At 42.9% G+C, this 23,338-nt stretch overlaps 1 protein-coding gene across 5 annotated transcripts in view; it reads left to right on the top strand.

The window, feature by feature from the left end:
• Positions 1-14,664: 14,664 nt before the first annotated feature.
• The window catches only part of DOCK3 (dedicator of cytokinesis 3), a 403,408-nt gene continuing 394,734 nt past the window's right edge, over positions 14,665-23,338 (top strand). For all 5 annotated transcript variants that reach the window (XM_057555412.1, XM_057555413.1, XM_057555411.1 and 2 more), the window contains exon 1: positions 14,665-15,010. In XM_057555412.1, the coding sequence (XP_057411395.1) occupies positions 14,974-15,010 (37 nt within the window). In that variant the 5' untranslated portion in view covers positions 14,665-14,973. The remainder of the gene's footprint in view (positions 15,011-23,338) is intronic.

The following is a 23,338-nucleotide window of genomic DNA, read 5'->3' as shown; positions in this document are numbered from 1 at the left end:
ATCTTGACCAACTGACCAATCTTGTCTCTACTGACTGCCAGGAGTTCTGTCATCTGCTTCCACCCACCTGCCGCCTCCCCCAAGGAAATCTCAGGCTCTAGTCACACTGGCCTTGTTACTGCTTTCTACATGTCTTTGCCTCTCCTTTGCTCTGTGCCTTGGTAGGTGAAACCTCCATCAAGAGTACCCCCCCTTGGGGCTTCCCTGGTGGTGCAGTGGTTGAGAATCTGCCTGCCAATGCAGGGACACGGGTTCAATCCCTGGTCCGGGAAGATCCCACATGCCGCGGAGCAACTAAGCCCGTGCGCCACAACTATGGAGCCTGCACTCTAGAGCCCATGAGCCACAACTACTGAGCCCGTGTGCCGCAACTACTGAAGGCCGCGTGCCTAGAGCCCGTGCTCCGCAACAAGAGAAGCCACCGCAATGAGAAGCCCAGGCACCGCAACGAAGAGTAGCCTGCGCTCACTGCAACTAGAGAAAGCCCGCGCGCAGCAACAAAGACCCAACTCAGCCAAAAATAAATAAATAAAATAAATAAATTTATTTAAAAAAAAAAGAGTGCCCCCCTTTACTCCTGAGCCGTGTTCAATCAGACTCATCCTCTGTGATCTTGCCTCCTTAGCTGAGCCTTCCTGGATTTTTCTGACCTACTTGGCCCCCCTGCCTCTGAATGTCTGTAGCATTTATAGTCTACAGGGACTCTTTCAGAGGGTCCTCAATAAGTAGTCCCTTGTCCCCCACCCAGCTTCTGAAGAACTCGAGAAATAAAAACCCAGATGGAGGCCAAAGTATCACCTTCTTCACTGATGAAAGCTGGGGGGAGGAAGCAGTTTAGTGTGAGGACAAATGGGCCTGTGAACTGAGCCCAGAACTAGGCTGACCTCTTCCCTGTTCCCTACTCTCACTTGCCCTGGGTGAGTGAGGACTGGGGTATCACAGCCAGTGGGGACCCACACATGGAAGGAAGTGAGAAATCCACCCCTCCCCCACAGTCCATTCCCAGGGAGAAGTGCTAAATCTTGTCTTGAATTATTTTCTAGACACTTTCAGTGGATTTTGTTGCTTCAACTGCATGAGCTCCTCAAGGCTAAGGTATGCATAACTTCTTATCCTCGCAGTGCCTTCGAGTGGGTGAAGAGGACTTGCTTTTAGGAAGCCCCTCCTCCTCCCTTTACACACACCCCAGCAAAGTTTGAAATTCTATTCTGAGGGCCTCATTTCTCTATCAAAGCTGGCCTGAGTCGATGGAGACCCTATGGGAGTGGGCAGGGATGTAACCACTGTCATTCACTCAGGCCTCGGTCAAGAGGGTAACAGGCCCTTTCCTGAGGGCAGGCTTCCATGGAGGTGCAGGGCATGGAAGTGCAATTACTCTTGGTGTCCTTGTAGTAGGAATGAGTAGAGAGCCAAACAAGTAGTTGGGATGGCACAGACATGCTTTGCTTAACTCACAATTGTGCTAAGAGTCTCCTTTGGACGTTTACTGGACTGATTGATGAATGATTGGATTGTCCAAGGTCTGGGGGTTTAATTATTTTCAGCTGGGCAGGGGATTCCATGGACAGAGCCAGGTTACAAACCACTGCTCCATTGGCTACTGCTTTCTAGAAGAATTTGAGCCCTCACACAATTTGGAGCCCACCTGGTGATGCTTGGATTCCAGAACTGTGGGTGCACACACATCACTGCACCATGTAGAGTTAGAAAAAGACTTCTCTAAAAATAACCACCGAGGAATATTTAATTTGATAGCAAAACTGTGACTAATGCATGAAACAGAGAGAGTCTGTGTGACAAGACACAGTACAATAATGGGGAGAGATTCATGTTTGACCTTTAAACCAGTGCAAAATCAAACATACCTTAGCCTTGGCAGCTGAGGCTCTAGGGAAACTGGCTTTGAGCAGGGGGTATGATGGTCATGGAGGAGAACTGATGGGATATGCGGTTCTCAAGTGTGTTGCATTATGGAAATAGCTCAGGGAAATCAATACCTTTTGGTGTTAAATAGAGAGAAGGGGCTGGGTCTGAGCCAAGTGCTGGCTGGTGAGAGGCGGATGCAGGAGGCCAGCCCAGCTGGATGGGTGATGGAATCAGCTCTTGCAGGCTGGCTTGGAGAAGAAGTAGGTTCCCCAAATGCAAGGAGACCCAGCGTTTCCGGGATGCAATCTGAGCTGATGGGGTAGGAGCAAGGTTCCAGTGTTGAGTGAACAATTACCCTCTGGTAGGCTCTGTGTTGAAAGCTTCCCACGCATTATCCTCATAAGCGTCCCTGATATAGAAGCCGTTATTATTCCCACTTGACAGAGGAGGAAACTGGGGTCACCCAGCTGGGAAGTGTCTGGAGCCGGATGTGAACCCAGAGCCTTTAAACTCTATTTGCTGTTGCTTGGTCACTTACAACTTGAAAAAGCTCAAGGGCTGGCAGCAGCCTCGAGTGACGGGTTAGGGCTGGGGTTGGGGCAGGCTTAGTGTGGGTTGTGGATTTGTCAGGGGCCACCTGGTGACAGGTTCTCAAGAAAAATTGCCATGGCTCTTGGCATGGCAGGTTTCCAGGTCCGAGTCAATTCCATGAGCGTTCCATAATTCATGACTGCATATGATAAATTCTGATCCATCACCTTCAGTGCTAATTGGAGAACAAAATAGTCTCCATCTCTTAGAGTTGTTCATCTTCAGTGGCAACACGGTGAGTATTGGTGCTGCTGCTTCCTGGGTCAGGATCTTGCACGTTCTGAGTACTCATTCAAGGTGTGCTCTCAGGAGAGAGTTCTTTAGAGGGTTTTTGTTTTTGTTTTTACGTCCTCTTCTAAATGTTCCTCAAGAAAGAGATTAGAAGTGGTCCCTGATCAGATTCAGGGCCAGTTGCTTCTCGGAATGTTTGGTGATATTCTTTTTAAAGTTTAATTTTTATTTATTTATTTATTTATGGCTGTGTTGGGTCTTCGTTTCTGTGTGAGGGCTTTCTCTAGTTGTGGCAAGCAGGGGCCACTCTTCATCGCGGTGCGCAGGCCTCTCATTATCGCGGCCTCTCTTGTTGCGGAGCACAGGCTCCAGATGCGCAGGCTCAGTAGTTGTGGCTCACGGGCCTAGTTGCTCCGTGGCATGTGGGATCTTCCCAGACCAGGGCTCGAACCCGTGTCCCCTGCATTGGCAGGCAGATTCTCAACCACTGCGCCACCAGGGAAGCCCCCTGTTTGGTGATATTCTTTCCCTAGACCCTCAGCATGGGCAGGGCTGTGGGGGACAAGCAAACTGTTGAGGTTGCAGTTGAAGCTGTGGGGCCCCTCCTAGACTCTGGGGGGTGGCTCCGTAGGAGGTAAGTTACTCTTCCCCTTTGAGCCTGGGAGATGAGAGCTGAGCCTCCGCTCAGGTGTGCCACCTTGAGAATTAAGGAAGGATTGGCTCAAAGAGGAGAGGGAAGCCTGGAGTGGTCCTGGGTGGGGAGTGGTTCTGCACATCCTCTGTCGGGTACTCAGAGGATTGGGAATACACAGTGGTGCCTCTGAGCCCAGCGCTCAAGGGGGTGGGCCTTTGCCTAGGTTTCCCCCCCCCAAAAGCCCAGGATCTACTTGAGGGATCTTACATCTTTCATCTCTGCTTCTGACCCAAGGCCTGGCAATGGTTGGTGCCCAAATGTCATGGGACCCAGCAAGGTCCCAAGGCCTGGCCCTGCCTCTCACTCTAGCCACATCTCTCCCCACTCTTCACTTATTTGCTTGCTCGGTCATCACATCCTGGTCACAGTGGCCTTTCCATTCTTCAGAGACATCGAACTCCTTCCTCACCTGACCTATCTCCCCAAATGCTGCTCCCTCTGCCTAGAGCACATTCTCTCCTACTTTACTTGGCTGATTCATCTGCATTGTCAAGTTCCAGTTTAAACATCATTTCCTCCAGGAAGTCTTCCCTGACTTATCAAACCAGGTCAGTTCCCTTGGTGGATGCTCCCTTTGTAAGTGTACTCTTCTGTCCTAGTACTTATGTCTCTAATTAGAGACTTGCTTGTGCGATAATTGGTTCAGTGTTTCTTCCCCCCAACTAGACGGTTAAACTCTGTGATGGGAAAGACTGAACATCTTCTGCTCTGGACCTGTTCCATAATAGGTGCTCAATAAATATTTGGTGGATGAATGATTAAAATTTCCCATACTTCGAGGTGAAATGTATGAGGAGCTGGTGGGAACAAAGTCTGAGTTCCCTTTCTAGCCCCAGCCCCACAGCAGTTCAGAGATGGGGTAGGTGGTGCTACACCAAACGGGCTGTTTTGCGCTTAACTCAAGCGAAATGGTAAAGGCATTGCAATTGGTTGCTTTTTAAATGTAGAGAAATTACCTCTGTCCTGATTTGCAATATCTGTGCTATTGTGGGCTGTTTTTCTCTTTTGGGCCTATTTGTATTGGAGCAATAATTTCACCCTTTGGCTACACAGAAGTCCAATTAATATTACAAATACGGTCCCATAAAATTCACTTCTTGACATTAGAACGTTTTGTTGCTAATTACTCTCCAAGGTTTTTAATTTCAAGTCCTCCTTGGTGACTTAGTGCAGAAATTCAAGAGCACAGTTATTTCCCCCCAAAGGGAAAGGTGAACTAAGTGATGCCAAACTTCTATCAACTTGCTCCTCCTCCCGGGGGTATCTTGTTTTTGATTCTATCTCCTTTTACTTTCCTCGCCAGAAAAAAACAACAAACAAACAAAAACCATTTTGGAACAAAGATTTATATTTCTGGAAAAAACACTTATTCACTAATGCATTCATTCAAGCAATATTTACCTACTGTGTGTCAGATCCTGTGTGTAAGGCACTGAGGACGCCAAAAAAAAAAAAAAAAAAAAGACTGTTTTCAGGTAGCTCACAGTCTTGAGTGGGCAGGAAGAAGGTGCTGAGGAACCTGTGACATATCCGGAGGTGCTTCCTATGGTGGGGCTCTATAGCTACAGCCCATCCGGAAGTGCCATGTCAGTCTCCAGAGGTTGAAATCAGGGAAGCTTTGGTCACTTCTCATTTGAAAGACCCTGGCTAACTGCAAGGAATCTGCATTTTAATAATATTTTGAATGGGTTGGTAAAATAGGAACAGATGGTTAAAGTTTGTCTTTTAGGGAAAATAATGAAACATTGCATTGCTTAATCTGTCTCTTTTTCACAGTCTTCCCTATCCCCTCCCCACTGCAAAGATATTCAGATGTAACAAAATTTAAAGGAGAATACTAATAGTATCTTAGTCACTTAGGTCTCTTCACCTGAAAGGACCCTAACTTTGTCAGCCATCTCTGTGTTAACCTATTCTGTTAGCCCTTTATTCCAGTGTTACCTCCTGAGAGAAGGTTTCCTAAAAAGTGTTGGTTTGGGGGAACATAAGAGGTGGCGGTGAAGTGAGACTAGCTTGGGTGTCTTTCTGCTATGAAGGAAACCAGCTCTGTAGATGCTTTATTAACCAAAGCAGACCCATTCCTAGATGAACCCAGCAGGGCAGAGCTGGATAACATGTATTATGAGCCTCCTATCCACCTGTCCCTGGGCTACAGATGGGCATAAGCTCTAGATGCAGCACCTCTTGATGAAGAGAAAGCAGAATGTCACTACTATCACCTGCATGTCACTTGGACTTGCCTCAATACCCACTGCATTTCTCTGAAGTTTTTCCATCATTCTGCTTGGACAGAGCACCAGATGAGATCAACTGAGGGGAGAGGGAATTGAGTGCTGCTCTGGCACCATGGCCAAAAGCTCTTGGGAGAATGAGCAGCAGGTACCACTTACCTACTGCTTGCTGACTTCAGTCATGAGAGCCTCCATCCTGGATAAACATCATCTTTGTGGCCACATATTGTTTTATGAGCTGAGTCATCAGACCGGCTGACTCCTTAAATGCTGCTGTCTGATTCTCCAGGCAGCAGAAAACGAGGAGAGAAGATATGAAGTGTAGCTCATTGAGCTTTGTAGAGGGCCAGTCTCAATTGCCAAAGGTGATGGGGGAGTCATCATTATGGAGTCTGCTTATGTTAAAAAATGGTTGATTAACTTAAGTTCCATTTAGGAGAAAAAGATGATGCTGTCCACATTTCTTGTATGTTACTACAAAATCTGTTTGGTTATGGGCTAATTTTTTATTTTTTATTTTTTATTTATTTTTTATTTTTTATGGGCTAATTTTGATAGCCACCAGTCTTAAACAATATCCTGCTGAAAACTTGATTCCTTCTTCACTCGTTTATTATGATGCAATGTATTATCTGAGGTAATAAGTTCAACCTAAAAGCAATAGTGACATGTTACGTCCAACTGTTTGCAGACTTTTCTATTTCTTAGATAAATTGCTCCACCATGTTTATCTTTTATATAGCTACTCAGCAACATGTCTCAATGAATTTTTAATTAAAGCCAATGTGCCTATATCAAAGAAATTTACCCTGATTAACTCAAGTTTCTGAATTTGGAGATTTGTGACTTCCTGAAGTAAATTTCGCAGTTCTCTTTTCCATCCTATTTCATTATGGTCTCAGAAAGCATACAGGCAGATCATTCACCCAAGAGTATATGCTGAATTCCTGTTAGGTGGCAGGCACTATGTTAGTCTCCGTGTCGGGTAAAAATAAGTGAAGAGCAATCTTTACCACTGAAGAAGGAAACAAATGTTTGTCAATGTGCAAGGTGGACATATTTGATCTCTTGGAGGAGGATGGGATGAGTAAGTGCTATAGGAAAAGCCCTCATGGGAGAGCAAAATCCCCTTCAGCCAGAGGCAGTTGGGGAAGCTCTCCTGGGGAAAACAGCCCTTGGATGGTGAGGAGGATCCATGAGTTTCAAGAGAGGAGAGTACAAGGGCTGAGGGATACTGTATGCAAAGGCCTAGCAAGTCAGGGAATAGCATATGCTTGTGTCTGGAGCTGGGATGGCCCTGGGGCTCTGGGAGAGCAGTTTCCAGGAAGTGACAGGGTCAGAAACCAGACCTTAGGGGACTGAGAGCCAAATAAATTGTGTTGAAATAAAGGGGTCTGGGGACTTCCCTGGTGGTCCAGTGGTTAAGAATTCACCTTCCAATGCAGGGGGTGTGGGTTCAATCCCTGGTCAGGGAACTAAGATCCCACATGCCTGGGGCAACAAAGCCCGTGTGCCACAACTACTGAGCCTGCGTGCTCTAGAGCCCGCTTGCCACACCTAGAGAGAAGCCAGTGCACCTCAACTAGAGAAGCCCGCGTGCCACAACGAAAGATCCCACATGCCTCAACAGAGATCCCGTGTGCTGCAACTGAGACCCGATGCAGCCCCAAAAAAAGAAAAATAAAAAAAGAAAGAAAAACGAAATAAAGGGGTCTGGAGTGGATAATTCTCCTTTGGAGTCAGATAGAGAAAGGAGGGAGAAAGAGGGAATGGGGTGGGGGATGAGAGTACCAACGGGACAGGTGTACCTGGGACCACAGAAATATCCAGTGGAGCAAAACAGGGTAAAAATGGGGGACAGGGAGCAACAACGGTGCAGGGGTTCCTGGGGATCCTGAGTGCCACAGGGGTGGTGGTGAGAACATATGGAAGAGTGGGTGGAAAGGAAGGGAGGGCAGGGCACTGAGGGTCTTGATTTTCAGAGGCAAGCTGGAAGTCACTTCACATGCTGGGAGGGGTGTGTTTGTGTGGGGTGAGGGTAGATTGAGAGCCTTCTTAGTCGAGTGGACTGAGAGCTTGAGGAAGGGCTCAGAGCAGATGCTGTGGGTATAGGAGAGCAGGTGCATAGTCCTGCTGAAGGCCAGTTTTCCACAACGTGTGCTTTGACCTTTTGCTTCAACTCAAGACAACTTTCTAAATTTAGTGCAAACAGCAAGACTGTAGGAGTCTGGGACTTATCATATGCTCTCCTTCTCACCTTGGCACCCTTTCTTCTCCCTTTGCCAGTTGGGATTAAAGCCCTCCCACCCCTAAGCTGAAGTGTGCAGTCATGAATTGGGATTGTCTTCGTATGGGGAAGCCATCATCTAAGATGGATTCAGACAAGGAATAAGAGAGTAAACTTTGGGAAAACTAGTTCTTAGGCTCTGAGATTGTCATCACGTATATCAGTCAATGGAGTGGAGCTAGAAGACAAAATAAGAGCTTTTAAAAGGTTGTTCACAGAAGAATGGATAAGTGACCTGGAAGATAAAATAGTGGAAATAACTACTGCAGAGCAGAATAAAGAAAAAAGAATGAAAAGAATTGAGGACAGTCTCAGAGACCTCTGGGACAACATTAAACACACCAACATTCGAATTATAGGGGTCCCAGAAGAAGAAGAGAAAAAGAAAGGGACTGAGAAAATATTTGAAGAGATTATAGTTGAAAACTTCCCTAATATGGGAAAGGAAATAGTTAATCAAGTCCAGGAAGCACAGAGAGTCCCATACAGGATAAATCCAAGGAGAAACACACCAAGACACATATTAATCAAACTATCAAAAATTAAATACAAAGAAAAAATATTAAAACCAGCAAGGGAAAAACAACAAGTGACACACAAGGGAATCCCCATAAGGTTAACAGCTGATCTTTCAGCAGAAACTCTGCAAGCCAGAAAGGAGTGGCAGGACATATTTAAAGTGATGAAGTAGAAAAACCTACAAGCAAGATTACTCTACCCAGTAAGGATCTCATTCAGATTTGATGGAGAAATTAAAACCTTTACAGACAAGCAAAAGCTAAGAGAATTCAGCACCACTAAACCAGCTTTACAACAAATGCTAAAGGAACTTCTCTAGACAGGAAACACAAGAGAAGGAAACGACCTACAATAACAAACCCAAAACAATTAAGAAAATGGTAATAGGAACATACATATCAATAATTACCTTAAATGTAAATGGATTAAATGCTCCCACCAAAAGACATAGACTGGCTGAATAGATACAAAAACAAGACCCATATATATGCTGTCTACAGGAGACCCACTTCAGACCAAGGGACACATACAGACTGAAAGTGAGGCGGTGGAAAAAGACATTCCATGCAAATGGAAATCAAAAGAAAGCTGGAGTAGCAATTCTCATATCACACAAAATAGACTTTAAAAAAAAGACTATTACAAGAGACAAAGAAGGACACTACATAATGATCAAGGATCAATCCAAGGAGAAGATATAACAATTGCAAATATTTATGCACCCAACATAGGAGCACCTCAATACATAAGGCAAATACTAACAGCCATAAAAGGGGAAATAGACAGTAAAACAATCATAGTAGGGGACTTTAACACCCCACTTTCACCAATGGACAGATCATACAAAATGAAAATAAATAAGGAAACACAAGCTTTAAATGACACATTAAACAAGATGGACTTAATTGATATTTATAGGACATTCCATCCCCAAACAACAAAATACACATTCTTCTCAAGTGCTCATGGAACATTCTCTAGGATAGATCATATCTTGGGTCACAAATCAAGCCTTGGTAAATTTAAGAAAATTGAAATCGTATCAAGTATCTTTTCCGACCACAATGCTATGAGACTAGATATCAATTACAGGAAAAAAATCTGTAAAAAATACAAACACATGGAGGCTAAACAATACACTACTGAATAACCAAGAGATCACTGAAGAAATCAAAGAGGAAATCAAAAAATACCTAGAAACAAATGACAATGAAAACACGATGACCCAAAACCTATGGGATGCAGCAAAAGCAGTTCTAAGAGAGAAGTTTATAGCAATACAATCCTACCTCAAGAAACAAGAAAAATCTCAAATAAACAACCTAAGCTTACACCTAAAGCAATTAGAGAAAGAAGAACAAAAAACCCCCAAAGTTAGCAGAAGGAAAGAAATCATAAAGATCAGATCAGAAATAAATGAAAAAGAAATGAAGGAAATGATAGCAAAGATCAATAAAACTAAAAGCTGGTTCTTTGAGAAGATAAACAAAATTGATAAGCCATTAGCCAGACTCATGAAGAAAAAAAGGGAGAAGACTCACATCAATAGAATTAGAAATGAAAAAAGAGAAGTAACAACTGACACTGCAGAAATACAAAGGATCATGAGAGATTACTACCAGCAACTCTATGCCAATAAAATGGACAACCTGGAAGAAATGGACAAATTCTTAGAAATGCACAACCTTCCGAGACTGAACCAGGAAGAAATAGAAAATATGAACAGACCAATCACAAGCACTGAAATTGAAACTGTGATTAAAAATCTTCCAACAAACAAAAGCCCAGGACCAGATGGCTTCACAGGCGAATTCTATCAAACATTTAGAGAAAAGCTAACACCTATCCTTCTCAAAATCTTCCAAAATATAACAGAGGGAGGATCACTCCCAAACTCATTCTACGAGGCCACCATCACCCTGATACCAAAACCAGACAAAGGTGTCACAAAGAAAGAAAACTACAGACCAATATCACTGATGAACATAGATGCAAAAATCTAGCAAAATACTAGCAAACAGAATCCAACAGCACATTAAAAGGATCATACACCATGATCAAGTGGGGTTTATCCCAGGAATGCAAGGATTCTTCAATATATGCAAATCAATCAACGTGATACACCATATTAACAAATTGAAGGAGAAAAACCGTATGACCATCTCAATAGATGCAGAGAAAGCTTTCAACAAAATTCAACACCCATTTATGATAAAAACCCTCCAGAAAGTAGGCATAGAGGGAACTTTCCTCAACATAATAAAGGCCATATATGACAAACCCACAGCCAACATCATCCTCAATGGTGAAAAACTGAAACCATTTCCACTAAGATCAGGAACAAGACAAGGTTGCCCACTTTCACCACTATTATTCAACATAGTTTTGGAAGTTTTAGCCACAGCAATCAGAGAAGAAAAAGAAATAAAAGGAATCCAAATTGGAAAAGAAGAAGTAAAACTGTCACTGTTTGCAGATGACATGATACTATACATAGAGAATCCTAAAGATGCTACCAGAAAACTACTAGAGCTAATCAATGAATTTGGTAAAGTAGCAGGATACAAAATTAATGCACAGAAATCTCTAGCATTCTTATACACTAATGATGAAAAATCTGAAAGTGAAATTAAGAAAACACTCCCATTTACCATCACAACAAAAAGAATAAAATACGTAGGAATAAACCTACCTAGTGAGACAAAAGACCTGTATGCAGAAAACTATAAGACACTGATGAAAGAAATTAAAGATGATACAAACAGATGGAGAGATAGACCATGTTCTTGGATTGGGAGAATCAACATTGTGAAAATGACTCTACTACCCAAAGCAATCTACAGATTCAATGCAATCCCTATCAAACTACCACTGGCATTTTTCACAGAACTAGAACAAAAAATTTCACAATTTGTATGGAAACACAAAAGACCCCGAATAGCCAAAGCAATCTTGAGAAAGAAAAACGAAGCTGGAGGAATCAGACTCCCTGACTTCAGACTATACTACAAAGCTACAGTAATCAAGACAGTATGGTACTGGCACAAAAACAGAAATATAGATCAATGGAACAGGATAGAAAGCCCAGAGGTAAACCCACGCACATATGGTCACCTTATCTTTGATAAAGGAGGCAAGAATATACAATGGAGAAAAGACAGCCTCTTCAATAAGTTGTGCTGGGAAAACTGGACAGGTAAATGTAAAAGAATGAAATTAGAGCACTCCCTAACACCATACACAAAAGTAAACTCAAAATGGATTAAAGACCTAAATGTAAGGCCAGACACTATCAAACTCTTAGAGGAAAACATAGGCAGAACACTCTATGACATAAATCACAGCAAGATCCTTTTTGACCCACCTCCTAGAGAAATGGAAATAAAAACACAAATAAACAAATGGGACCTAATGAAACTTAAAAGCTTTTGCACAGCAAAGGAAACCATAAACAAGACGAAAAGACAACCCTCAGAATGGGAGAAAATATTTGCAAATGAAGCAACTGACAAAGGATTAATCTCCAAAATTTACAAGCAGCTCATGCAGCTCAATATCAAAAAAACAAACAACCCAATCCAAAAATGGGCAGAAGACCTAAATAGACATTTCTCCAAAGAAGATCTACAGATTGCCAACAAACACATGAAAGTATGCTCAACATCATTAATCATTAGAGAAATGCAGATCAAAACTACAATGAGATATCATCTCACACCGGTCAGAATGGCCATCATCTAAAAATCTACAAACAATAAATGCTGGAGAGGGTGTGGAGGAAAGGGAACCCTCTTCCACTGTTGGTGGGAATGTAAATTGATACAGCCACTATGGAGAACAGTATGGAGGTTCCTTAAAAAACGAAAAATAGAACTACCATACGACCCAGCAATCCCACTACTGGGCATATACCCTGAGAAAACCATAGTTCAAAAAGAGTTATGTACCAAAATGTTCATTGCAGCTCTATTTACAATAGCCAGGACATGGAAGCAACCTAAGTGTCCATCATCGGATGAATGGATAAAGAGGATGTGGCACATATATAGAATGGAATATTACTCAGCCATAAAAAGAAATGAAATGGAGGTACTTGTAATGAGGTGGATGGAGTTAGAGTCTGTCATACAGAGTGAAGTAAGTCAGAAAGAGAAAAACAAATACAGTATGCTAATACATATATATGGAATCTAAGGAAAAAAAAAAAAAGGCCATGAAGAACCTAGTGGCAAGATGGGAATAAAGACACAGACCTACTGGAGAATAGACTTGAGGATATGGGAAGGGAGAGGGGTGAGATGTGACAGGGTGAGAGAGTGTCATGGACATATATACACTACCAAATGTAAAATGGATAGCTAGTGGGAAGCAGCCGCATGGCACAGGGAGATCAGCTGGGTGCTTTGTGACCACCTAGAGGGGTGGGATGGGGAGGGTGGGAGGGAGGGAGATGCAAGAGGGAAGAGATATGGGAACATATGTATATGTATAACTGATTCACTTTGTTATAAAGCAGAAACTAACACACCATTGTAAAGCAGTTATACTCCAATAAAGATGTTAAAAAAAATCAATTTCCTTTTTAAAAAAAAGGTTGTTCAGAAGGTCTGTATAACTTGGCATCTCTTGCTGGATAGCTCCCTGGAGAAAACTTTGTGGGAATGTGGCTTCATTCCGCGGTAAACATTCCATGGTGGCCATTGGGCAGGGGTCTCTCTTCCTGGAATAGTCAGCTACATAAATAAGGATATGTCTTTTATTATGTTCTTGGATCAAAAAATATATATATCTAGCTATTGAGAAACTCAGTCATTTACGGAACATGTTCCAGGGGCAGGAGTGGGCAGCCTTCACTGGTGGGAGGAGGAGTCTATAGGTCAGGAGTCTGTGGCAATAATCCAGGTGAACACAGTCAGGCCTGGGAGGAGTTACCAATCATAAAGAATATTGTGAATGAAGAATCAACAAGATCTGTTGATTACCAAGATATTCTTGTATTAGTCTTGCTTCCTATTCAACAAGTGTGTCAAGTGCTGGGCTGCATCATGATGGACCAGAAAGGTGACTTTAGCCTGGAGCTTGCCTTTTGGAGCTGACAGTCTTACAGGAAAAGTAAGGCACAAAGGCACACAGCTTGAATCCCAGGCAAAAGAAGGATCCAGTCTGCTAGCTGCAGGATCAGGGAAGGTTTTCTGGAGGTGAGGCCTTGAGCTGGGCTTTGTAGAGTGGGAGTGTCCAAGACTGATAGTGAGGGATGACACCAGGATTTTGACTTGGTAGTGCTGGTGACAGAATTGTACAGATCTGCTGGTATTAGGGCTAGGAACACCATGCAATCCAGATGTAGGTGGAAAGGAGAAGTTCTGCAGTTGCCAGGACTTTCCTGGTCTTTGAGCGGTTGACCTAGGGTCACAAGGTGATATTTGCAGGCCTAAGAGTGAATGGATTCTTAAGGAGGAGAGGAAGGAGAAAAGTTTCGGGACCGAACTGGAAACTCAGGATGGCCTGTAAGGCAGAGACCTAGGAGCAACAGAGGCGGTGCCCAGGGCAGGAACAGCACCTCCCTCCCGCCCCCTACTCCCCCTTCCCCCAACCCAGTGAGCAACTGCTTCCTTACTAGGAAGCCTGCAGTGATTGTTCTGGCCCCAAACATTTACTACGCAGGCCAACTCATCGAAACAAGAACCAAGGAGGCGCTAGCGGCTTCGGCCTAGGAGGAGTCCCAGAGACCTAAGAGCGAGGGGCACGAGTATGCCCCACTTGGTTCTCCCGCGGCGACCCCACCCTGCGGGCCCTGGCGCTGCTCAGGGTGGCTCCTGGGACCTTTCCAGGGATGGGGTCGTGACAGCGCCGTGGATGACACCTGGATGGGTCTTAAAACTGTATCCTTCCCTCCTTTCCCTGCTCTCCCGTCTCCGACCGGCGGATCTCGCAGGGATCTCGGCGTGCCTGGCAGGAGGCACTGGACGCCGAAGCCCAGGGGGTCCGAGGGCCTCCCACCTGCCCAGCCCCGCCTCCTCCAGCGCTTGCTGCCGCCCGGGGCCTTGGGTCTAAGAGCCAGTCCTGACCCCGACGGGGCCATTCAATCGCCTCTCGTGGATTTCCCTCCGCTGCCGCGCGGCAGTGGCGACACGTGGGTTCGCGCGCGGGCTCGGGCGGCGCGAGCCCGGGCAGCGCGAGCCCCCGCGCGCCTGGAAGCGGCGCATGCGCGGGCGTCCTGCGAGCCCGCTGAGGCGAGCCGAATCGCGGCGGCGCCGGGAGCCGAGCAGCGGAGCTGTGAGGAACGAGCGGTGGCGTGAGAACGGCAGGGACTGACAGGTGGCAAACCCTCGCCCGCGCTGATCGGGTTTGCTGGGGCGCCCGCGGAACCTGGCGGTCCGGGCGTGGCGGCGGTGGCATCCCGGACGGCCTGTGAGGGATGCGCCGCCCACTGCCCTGCGCCGCCTGACTGCCCCCGCCTCGCCTCGCGGTGCGCCACAGCCGGGCCCGCGGCCGTCCCCGCCGCGCTGTCGCCGGGCCGCCGCCGCGCCCGCGGGGTCGCGCCCGGCCCGGCCATGTGGACCCCCACGGAGGAAGAGAAATACGGCGTAGGTAGGTGAGGCTCCGGCCTGGCCGCGGCGGGCGTTCGGGGGACGCGCCCTTGCTCTCGGCCTCGCGCCGGCCCCGCCTCGATTCGCGCCCGCGCGCCTCCCGCCGCTGTCCGCAGGCTGCGCGGCCTCGGCGCGGGGTGTGCGCGGGGTGTGTGCGGGGTGGGGGCGGCGCGGGCGCGAGGCGCGGGGGTGGGAGCGGGTCCCTGGGCGCGGGGAGGGCGGCAGGGGGCGCTGGCAGTGCGGCCTCGGCAGATGCGGCCGGAGGGAGGGGTGGGCAGGGCCCCAGCGGCTCCCCGAGGTTTTTGGTGTGGGGCACAGGGCAGTTTCACGCAAGAAGCCAAATCCTGGGAACCTGTTTTCTCCTTTCTCAAACCTCAATTTTAGTGAGTTTCTGCACCTGAGTTGATAAGCCCGCTGACTATTTTTGGAGTGGAGCCTTAGGAAAAAAAAAAGGGATAAAATACGTTGACATCATTTTCCCAGTTCAGAATTTTGCAGACATTTGACTGGAAATGTTTGATCCGTTTTAGTTTGTTTTGCCTTCAATATTATAAATAATTATTACTTAAAATAGGAAGTGTTTTTGCACATGTCCCAATGTTTAGTGTATATTACAGTCATGGTTTTGTTAAGAAACAAACGAACCCGTTTTTAGATGAGACCATTATTCCTCTTAGAATCCTCTTTTTATCTGTTACAAGTGTTAAACTCCAGAAGCTAAATAATTCTTATAGTACTCAACTTCTTTAAAAAGCATATTCAATAATTTAAGGGATTGAATATTAGTTTTACTTTTATGGTGTTAGTGTTTTGTGGTGATTACATGAGAGAGGAGTTCAGCCACACTGCATTATTGTAAGTCACCTGTCATTCAGTTAGAAACAGATAGAAAAATGAGTGTACAGGTTTTTTTTCCGCCTAAGTTTTAATGGAAAATTTTAGATGGGGAAATCTGTCTAAACATAGGCTTTTGTTTCCCATGTTTACTGCAGCTCAATCAAGGTTTAGTTCACAGTTCACTACAAAATAACTTTTAAACTGTCAGTGGTAACAAACGTTTAGGAATACCATCAGGCAAATTATGTGGAAACTGAATGTATTTAAATTTAAGGACCTGCAGAGAGATCTGTGCTGGTAGAAAATCTTGTTTTGAAAGGTAACTTTCTGAAGTTTTTAATTAGCTATGCTCTAAGGGCATAATGATACAGGCTAGGATGGAAGTGATAAAAGGAGCCCTAGTGCTAGAGTCTCTGTTGAAATGGGATTGGGAAATGATGTGAAGAGCCGGGATTCACCTCTGGGAACATTTTATCCTTTCTCTTAGAGCATTCCCTAAATACTAAATACATTTTGTGATGTGAAGAGTTGATGGTTTATCTTTTCCGTAACTTGCTCTCAGACCTGCTTAACTCGAATAACAAATAATTGATGTGAAAGTGGTCAACTGTCCAGTGGCAGTTTAATTGTGATAATTTCTTTCCTGCCGGGTTGGAACCTATGAGTAGTGGAATTGGCAGATTTCTGAGTCCTGGCTTCTCTTTACTGGTGTTGTGGGCAAGTTATTTAACATCATTTTCTTAATGTGTAAATTGGGGATAATATTTACCTACAGGGTTGTGAAAATCAAATGAGAGCATACCAAATGCTTAATAAATGTTAATTTCTCCTTTTCCCCTTAGTACAGTACTTAGAGTAATAACAACACTAGGCATTTCCTCAGGTGTGTTGGTTCTGAGATGGAGGCAATGCAGGGTAATCAAGATAGGCATATGTGAATCTCAAAGCACTAGGATTTGGTGTGTGATTTACTCAGGAAGATGGAAGGAAATTTTTGCATTCCTTGGACTGTGGGTTTAGCTTTAGAAAAATTTTTTCCTGTGGAGGGGTACAGCATTGGGCACAGGGTAGGACTTAAATGCTTGTTAAATGAGAGAGACAGTTATTCTGAAAACATTAGCAGCTGTGATTTAGTGTAATTTTTTTGCCCTTTCTGCCAAACAAAGAAAGTCTCCATCATCTTCTCTCACAGCTTTCTTCTACTATCCCTTCCTCAGCTATGGTCGAAAAGTTCTTGTGTAGATTGTTCACACTCAGAATATGTTTTTTCCATAAGTATTTCAGGGTTACACTCCTAGGCCTTTCCATAAAAGCCAGTTCAGTCTATAAAGAGCCTAAATATTGTACTTACAAAGAGAAAAATAGTCAATTAAAAATGGTATGTTAGCTGCATTGTTTAATTGTTAGCTTGAAAAACTAAACATTGGACTTCTCTGGTGGTGCAGTGATTAAGAATCCGCCTGCCAATGCAGGGGACACGGGTTCGAGCCCTGGTCTGGGAAGATCCCACATGCCACACAGCAACTAAGCCCATGTGCCACAACTACTGAGCCTGCGCTCTAGAGCTCGTGAGCCACAACTGCTGAGCCTGCATGCCACAACTGCGGAGCCCGCGTGCCACAACTACTGAAGCCTGCACGCCTAGAGCCTGTGTTCCACAACAAGAGAAGCCACTGCAATGAGAAACCTGTGCACTGCAACGAAGAATAGCCCCCACTCGCTGCAACTAGAGAAAAGCCCACATGCAGCAATGAAGACCCAACATGGCCAAAGATAAAATAAATAAAGAAAGAAAGAAAATCTAAACATTATCATTATTCCTATGAGAAAATATTTCAGATTTCAACTTTGATTTTTATGAGCAGCATGAAGCACAGATTTCTATCTCTGCTTGCTAACCCATAATCCTTACAGCAAGGAGGGAAAACATATCTTTTTCCCACCAATTTGTGTAAATTGCTTGGATGTTGGTGAGGGAAGGAGTCCCCTGTTGCAGCAGTGCAAAGGAGTTTTTCGCAGTGCAGCTGTTCATCTGTATTTGACATTGGTAAGGTTTTTGAGATCATGTAGTAATATCTTAATGCCTTTAAAATTTTTTATGATATAAAAATTCTGTACAAGTTATAACACTTTCAAATTATTTGATTTATTTGCTTAGGACTAGGCAATATCTGAGCTTCCCTTTCCATTGTAATATTCTGTGATTGAGTTTAGAGGGAGGGGAGGAAACTACCCTTTTTTGAAGATCAATGATGGACCAGTCAGTGTGCTGGGGATTCTCACTTATGTTATACCATGTAGATCCCCAGAGCAGTCTTAATGTTATCTTCATTACACAGATGATGAAATTGGATCTCAGAGGCTGTTAATCCTTTTTTGTCCTTTAACAATTAAATATTCCCCTTAATTTTCTTCTTGGCAATGGGCAATATTTTGCCATATACTTGACTCTCTTACTGTACTTCTCTAGTATCACAAGGAGCTGTTCTTTACTGAACCCTTTTAGCCTGTGTTCTGACTCCTTATGTCTCTTCCTCTTAGAGATTCTCTGCTTTTCTTTCTGTTGCCATAAATGCTTGGAAAGTCCTGCATCTTACCATTCTTTATTTTACCTTTTCAAGAAGCTTCCTATTCTAGAGTGAATTAGGTGAGAAAAATCCAACCATTTTTGTGAAACACCTGTCTTTTCCCATATTGACTGCACCCAAACTACCAAATATAGAAACTGAAGACCAAGGAAATACTTTTCCCATCCTCTGACAGCAGCAGCAGTAAACACCACCAACAAATGAAACAAGAGTTTGTAATTAAATTCCTAGAATAGAATAACAGCAGAGATTTGAGTACATGTGTATTAGTTTGGCATCTTAGCAGTGAAAGCTGCTTCATAATGTCATCTTGTTTATTCTGCTCTCCTGAGGTAAATTTTGTAATAATTCAGAGCATTTATTGCTTATTTTTTTCTAATCCCCACTTAGCAGACCATGAAAATATTTCCTCATTACCAACCAGATTACCTTCTATTTTAGTTTTGTAATGTCATATTTATTTTTTTTCTAATTTAAAAACAATGCATATTTTCTGCCTTACTCTTACCTGATTTCCTTCTGCTTGATTTTCCCCAGATAGGAAAAAAAACAAACAAACAACACTTAAAAAAAGCCCTGAATCCTTAAAAGAAATTTAACTTCTAATGATCCTGTGGTGCAGAGGCATATGAAGGTGGGAAGGGAATAGGTCCATGAAACCACATCTGAAAGAACCAGTGTTCACAAAATTTCACTAAATCTGTTGGTAAATGGGCTACACCTCAGTGAAATAGTGCAAGGGCAGTGGGCTCTTTAGTTACTTGCTCTGTAAGGAAATCCCAGCCTTTGAAGCCTTGGAAAAGGCCCTATATCTTTATCTCTCAGAGGTAAAGGCATCCACTAGGGGTAGAGAAGACGTCATAAACCCAGGACTTTATTTTGCCCTGAAAAGTGAGGATGTGCTTGATATTTTATGATCAGGGGTTTAGTGTTTACAGGGAACTTCCACATCATGATTCTGCTTGAGCTTTACACCATAAAGCTCCTTTTTTTTTTTTTTTTTAAAACAGATGACAAAGAAACTTTAACTGAAAGAAATTAAGTGACTGATCTAAGATACTTAAGCCAACTAAGTGCCGATTTGAGATTTCAACCTAGGACTTTGGGATTCTAATACACAGCTGCTTTCATTACACCATGTTGCCTCTGAAAAGAATTTGTCGGCAGTGTATGTCTCTGGCTCAAAAAATAAGGCCTTTTTAACAGACTTCAAATTTAAATTGGATAGTTATATTTAAGGAATTTTATTTCTATATTAAACATTTTTATAAGACTACATAGTATTTATCGTTCTGCTTCTGAATATATGATTTGCATCGCTGATGAGTACAGATTCAAGGCATGACAATTCATAAGGCAGATTTTTAATCAGCCTTGAGGAGTATGTTGGGTACTTTTGCCTTCTTTTAAAGACGTTGTTAGTAGGGAAGAAAGAAGTTGATTTCAGCAAACATTTATTGAGTGCCTTCTTAAACCGAGATGGCTTTGTTTTGATCTGCCATTCTGTAAAGCAAGCAGGAAATAATCAGCAGGAAATGATCAATATTTTAACAGGAAAGTCAATATGCAGCAATATTCTATAGACTATTCAAATGTTATGGTTAATTTTATCATGCAGTGTTATGAGAGAATATGCTTTAGAAACATAAAGCTTAATTGTAAACATGACACCCTTTTCTATCATTTTTAGACACATTCTGAAGCATGATGTCTCAAAAGAATGGTCATTGAGGTTGAAAGTGCTTTATATTCATACTATACTTTTACATTGGTGCTGAATTTCAATTTTTAATAGTTTGTATTATGATTTTTTTTTGAATTCTTGTGTCTTTATTCTTGAAGATAAGAATGATCTGAATTTATTTCCAATGTGTAAGCATTATTGGATATGCTATATTAGGGCTTTATTCCAATGTTGTACTTTTACCATAATGAACACATCTGTTTATTATGATTATGCTCTAAAGACTCTTGTATACCCCCTCTTGATAGATTTTGTATAGAAAAGCAAGATTTTTTTTCCACATAAAGGTTCTGGGAACTTTAAAATTTTTTTCATAAGTACGTTGCCAAATTATTTTAACTGTGGCCCAAGTAACTACAGTTGACTTGCTATATCACACATTAGGATACTCTAGTAAGGATAATTACTATGTTGGGAAATGTCGTTCAGAAACTTCCTGTTTTTCTACTTATCTACAATGGAATAAAATCTCAACCTCCTGCTTCCATCTGTTTCTCCCTCTCTCTTTAGAACTCATTCATGAGCTCTTGTTGATTGATGAATGAGAACAAAAATTGATGGAAGAATTAATGTATGATAAACGCAGAACTTTATATTACAGACTTAGTATCATACTTTGACCTTTCTTCAAATACATCTAGTGACAGTGCCCTCACCACTTTTTGAGACAGCCCATTTTATTGTTAGACAGCTGTGATGAGAACGTTCTTCCTTGTTGAATAGACTCCTTGTAATTTCTTATAAGTTTGTGTTCTGTGTTTACATATAAATAACTTCCATCATAGCCCTTCAGTAATTCATAAAATTTTAGTATTGTAAGGGATCTTAGAGATAATATGGTTTAAGGCTCCAGAGCTAAGTAAGGCCAGTGGAATAGCTAACATTCATTAAGTGTTTACTGTGTGCCCAGCACTTGCATGTTATGGCTCAAATTTGCATTTTCAGCCTCATCTGCTGACTTGCTTGTATTTTACACTTTAGCCAAACTGAACTTTCCCCAAGTCCTTCTGTCTGGACTTAATTATACCAGTGCTGCCGTGTACCAGGACTGTTTGCCATCTATTAAACACTTCTTGTTATTTGCTGCATCATGTCTCTGTTCATATTCTTTCTCTGGGGGGTGCCTCCCCCCGCCCCATCTTCATCTCTCAGATTCTTTCCTATCTGTTAAGGCTTCTATCATGTATTACTGTCTTTGTAAATCTTTTTCTAGACCCTTGACCATACCCCTTTCTTTCTCCAACCAGATAGATTTTATTCTATGATACTTTATATCTTACAGTGGTATATTTATTCTATCCTCTTCCATTAGATTAATGTCCTTCCAACTTTTGACTACGATCTACAATAAGAAATACAATTAAAATTATTATCTCATGTGTGTATGTTTATACTATACACACACATGAAAAAGTTAAACAAAAGTTTCATGGTATAGTATTTTGTAGAGTGTACTCTGATGTTTCTATTCATTTCTATTTCATTAAAAAATATTGGTGGCAGCTCAGTTGATTTTTTGACCCATGGTTAACTCTGATTTAGGCTATAAACTCTTAAAAAGTAGGGATTGTGCCATATTTACAGTTGACCCTTGAACAATGCAGGGGTTGGAGCGCCAGCCCCTCACACAGTCAAAAATCTGTGTTCCGCTATTTCTGCCTCAAAAACAAAGGAGATGATAAAATGACTCACCCAAGGGCAAGAAGCTGAAACAGTTTGGATGGAATCAGAACTCAAACCCTAGTTCTTTTGACTCCACATATTGTGATCTCTAATTAAATGCAAACTTTCCCCCATGCTTAGTTAATTTAAAGATCTGTAACATGAAAATACAGGTACTATATTTATTGAAAAAAATTGTGTATAAATGGACCTGCATAGTTCAAACCTGTGTTGTTCAAGGGTCAACTGTATCTTTGTGTTCTTGACAGACATAACTCAGTACCAGGCATGTAGAAGGTTTTATACATGTATTTTAGCATTGAATTGGATATTTTTTGTTAATGTGGTATAAAGCCTGATATTCGGAGACTTTTGAGCTGCCATTTCACACTAATTACTCATACTGGTTTTGTAACAGCTAAACTCTAGATTTTATTTCATATTAACTGAAGTAAAGCTAGATCTCCATCCTGAATGTGTGCTATTGATAATAAACATAAATGTAAAATTTTAGTTTCATTTAAAAAAGATTTTACATTTATTTTCATTACATTTCATTGAGGGGGAGCATATTTGGCTTGCCACTGTTGGTCCTAAATGGGGGGTGGGCTCTCTGTATTTGGCTCATTAATACAACTTGTCAAGTCTTTTTTGTAGCTTGAGTTTGTCATCCCACATATTATTATCTTTTCCTTGAAGTTTCACCTACACAGTTGATAAACCTGTCTTCTGTCCTTTTCCAAGTGGCTGATAAAAATGTTGAACAGAATAGGAAAAAAATTTCATTACCTAGAGGGAAGTGTCCAGTTTATAAAGGAGTAGATTTTATTATGTTGTGTTTTGAATGCAAATTATCAGGATGACTTACTGAATGCTTCATGACAGTGCCAGCTGTGCCACCTTTGTGAACCTGATAGTGTTCGGGGTTAGGATGTGTTCCTGGCCAGACTGTGGTCTATGGCCAAGGAGGAAGGATGCTGCTGAAGTCTGTGTGGCCTTACTTTTAAGTGTGGGGAGTGATAAAGATATATTAGCATTAAAAAGATCTGAAGTCCATTTTCATCTTCATGTATAGGAGGAAGGGTGGCACGAAACTTTTCTTGAGTTTTGTTTCTGATGTTCTTTCCACATTCCCTACACTTTAGATATGCTGGACAACTCACCCTTTTCCAGACAAGCCTAAAACTCTCCTACCTTTGTCGCTTTGCTTGGTTGTTATAATATGACAGGAATGCAATGACTACCTTTCTCTGCCTGGGAAATGCCACCTTAAAAAGCTGAAATGTCGGGGGCTTCCCTGGTGGCGCAGTGGTTGAGAATCTGCCTGCCAATGCAGGGGACATGGGTTCGAGCCCTGGTCTGGGAAGATCCCACATGCCGCGGAGCAACTGGGCCCGTGAGCCACAATTACTGAGCCTGCGCGTCTGGAGCCTGTGCTCTGCAACAAGAGAGGCCGCGATAGTAAGAGGCCTGCGCACCGCGATGAAGAGTGGCCCCT

Source organism: Balaenoptera acutorostrata, chromosome 10 (assembly GCF_949987535.1).
Source record: "Balaenoptera acutorostrata chromosome 10, mBalAcu1.1, whole genome shotgun sequence".
Lineage (NCBI taxonomy): Eukaryota > Metazoa > Chordata > Mammalia > Artiodactyla > Balaenopteridae > Balaenoptera > Balaenoptera acutorostrata.
Note: the sequence above shows the minus strand (reverse complement) of the source record. Positions and strands in the feature narration are given on the sequence as shown.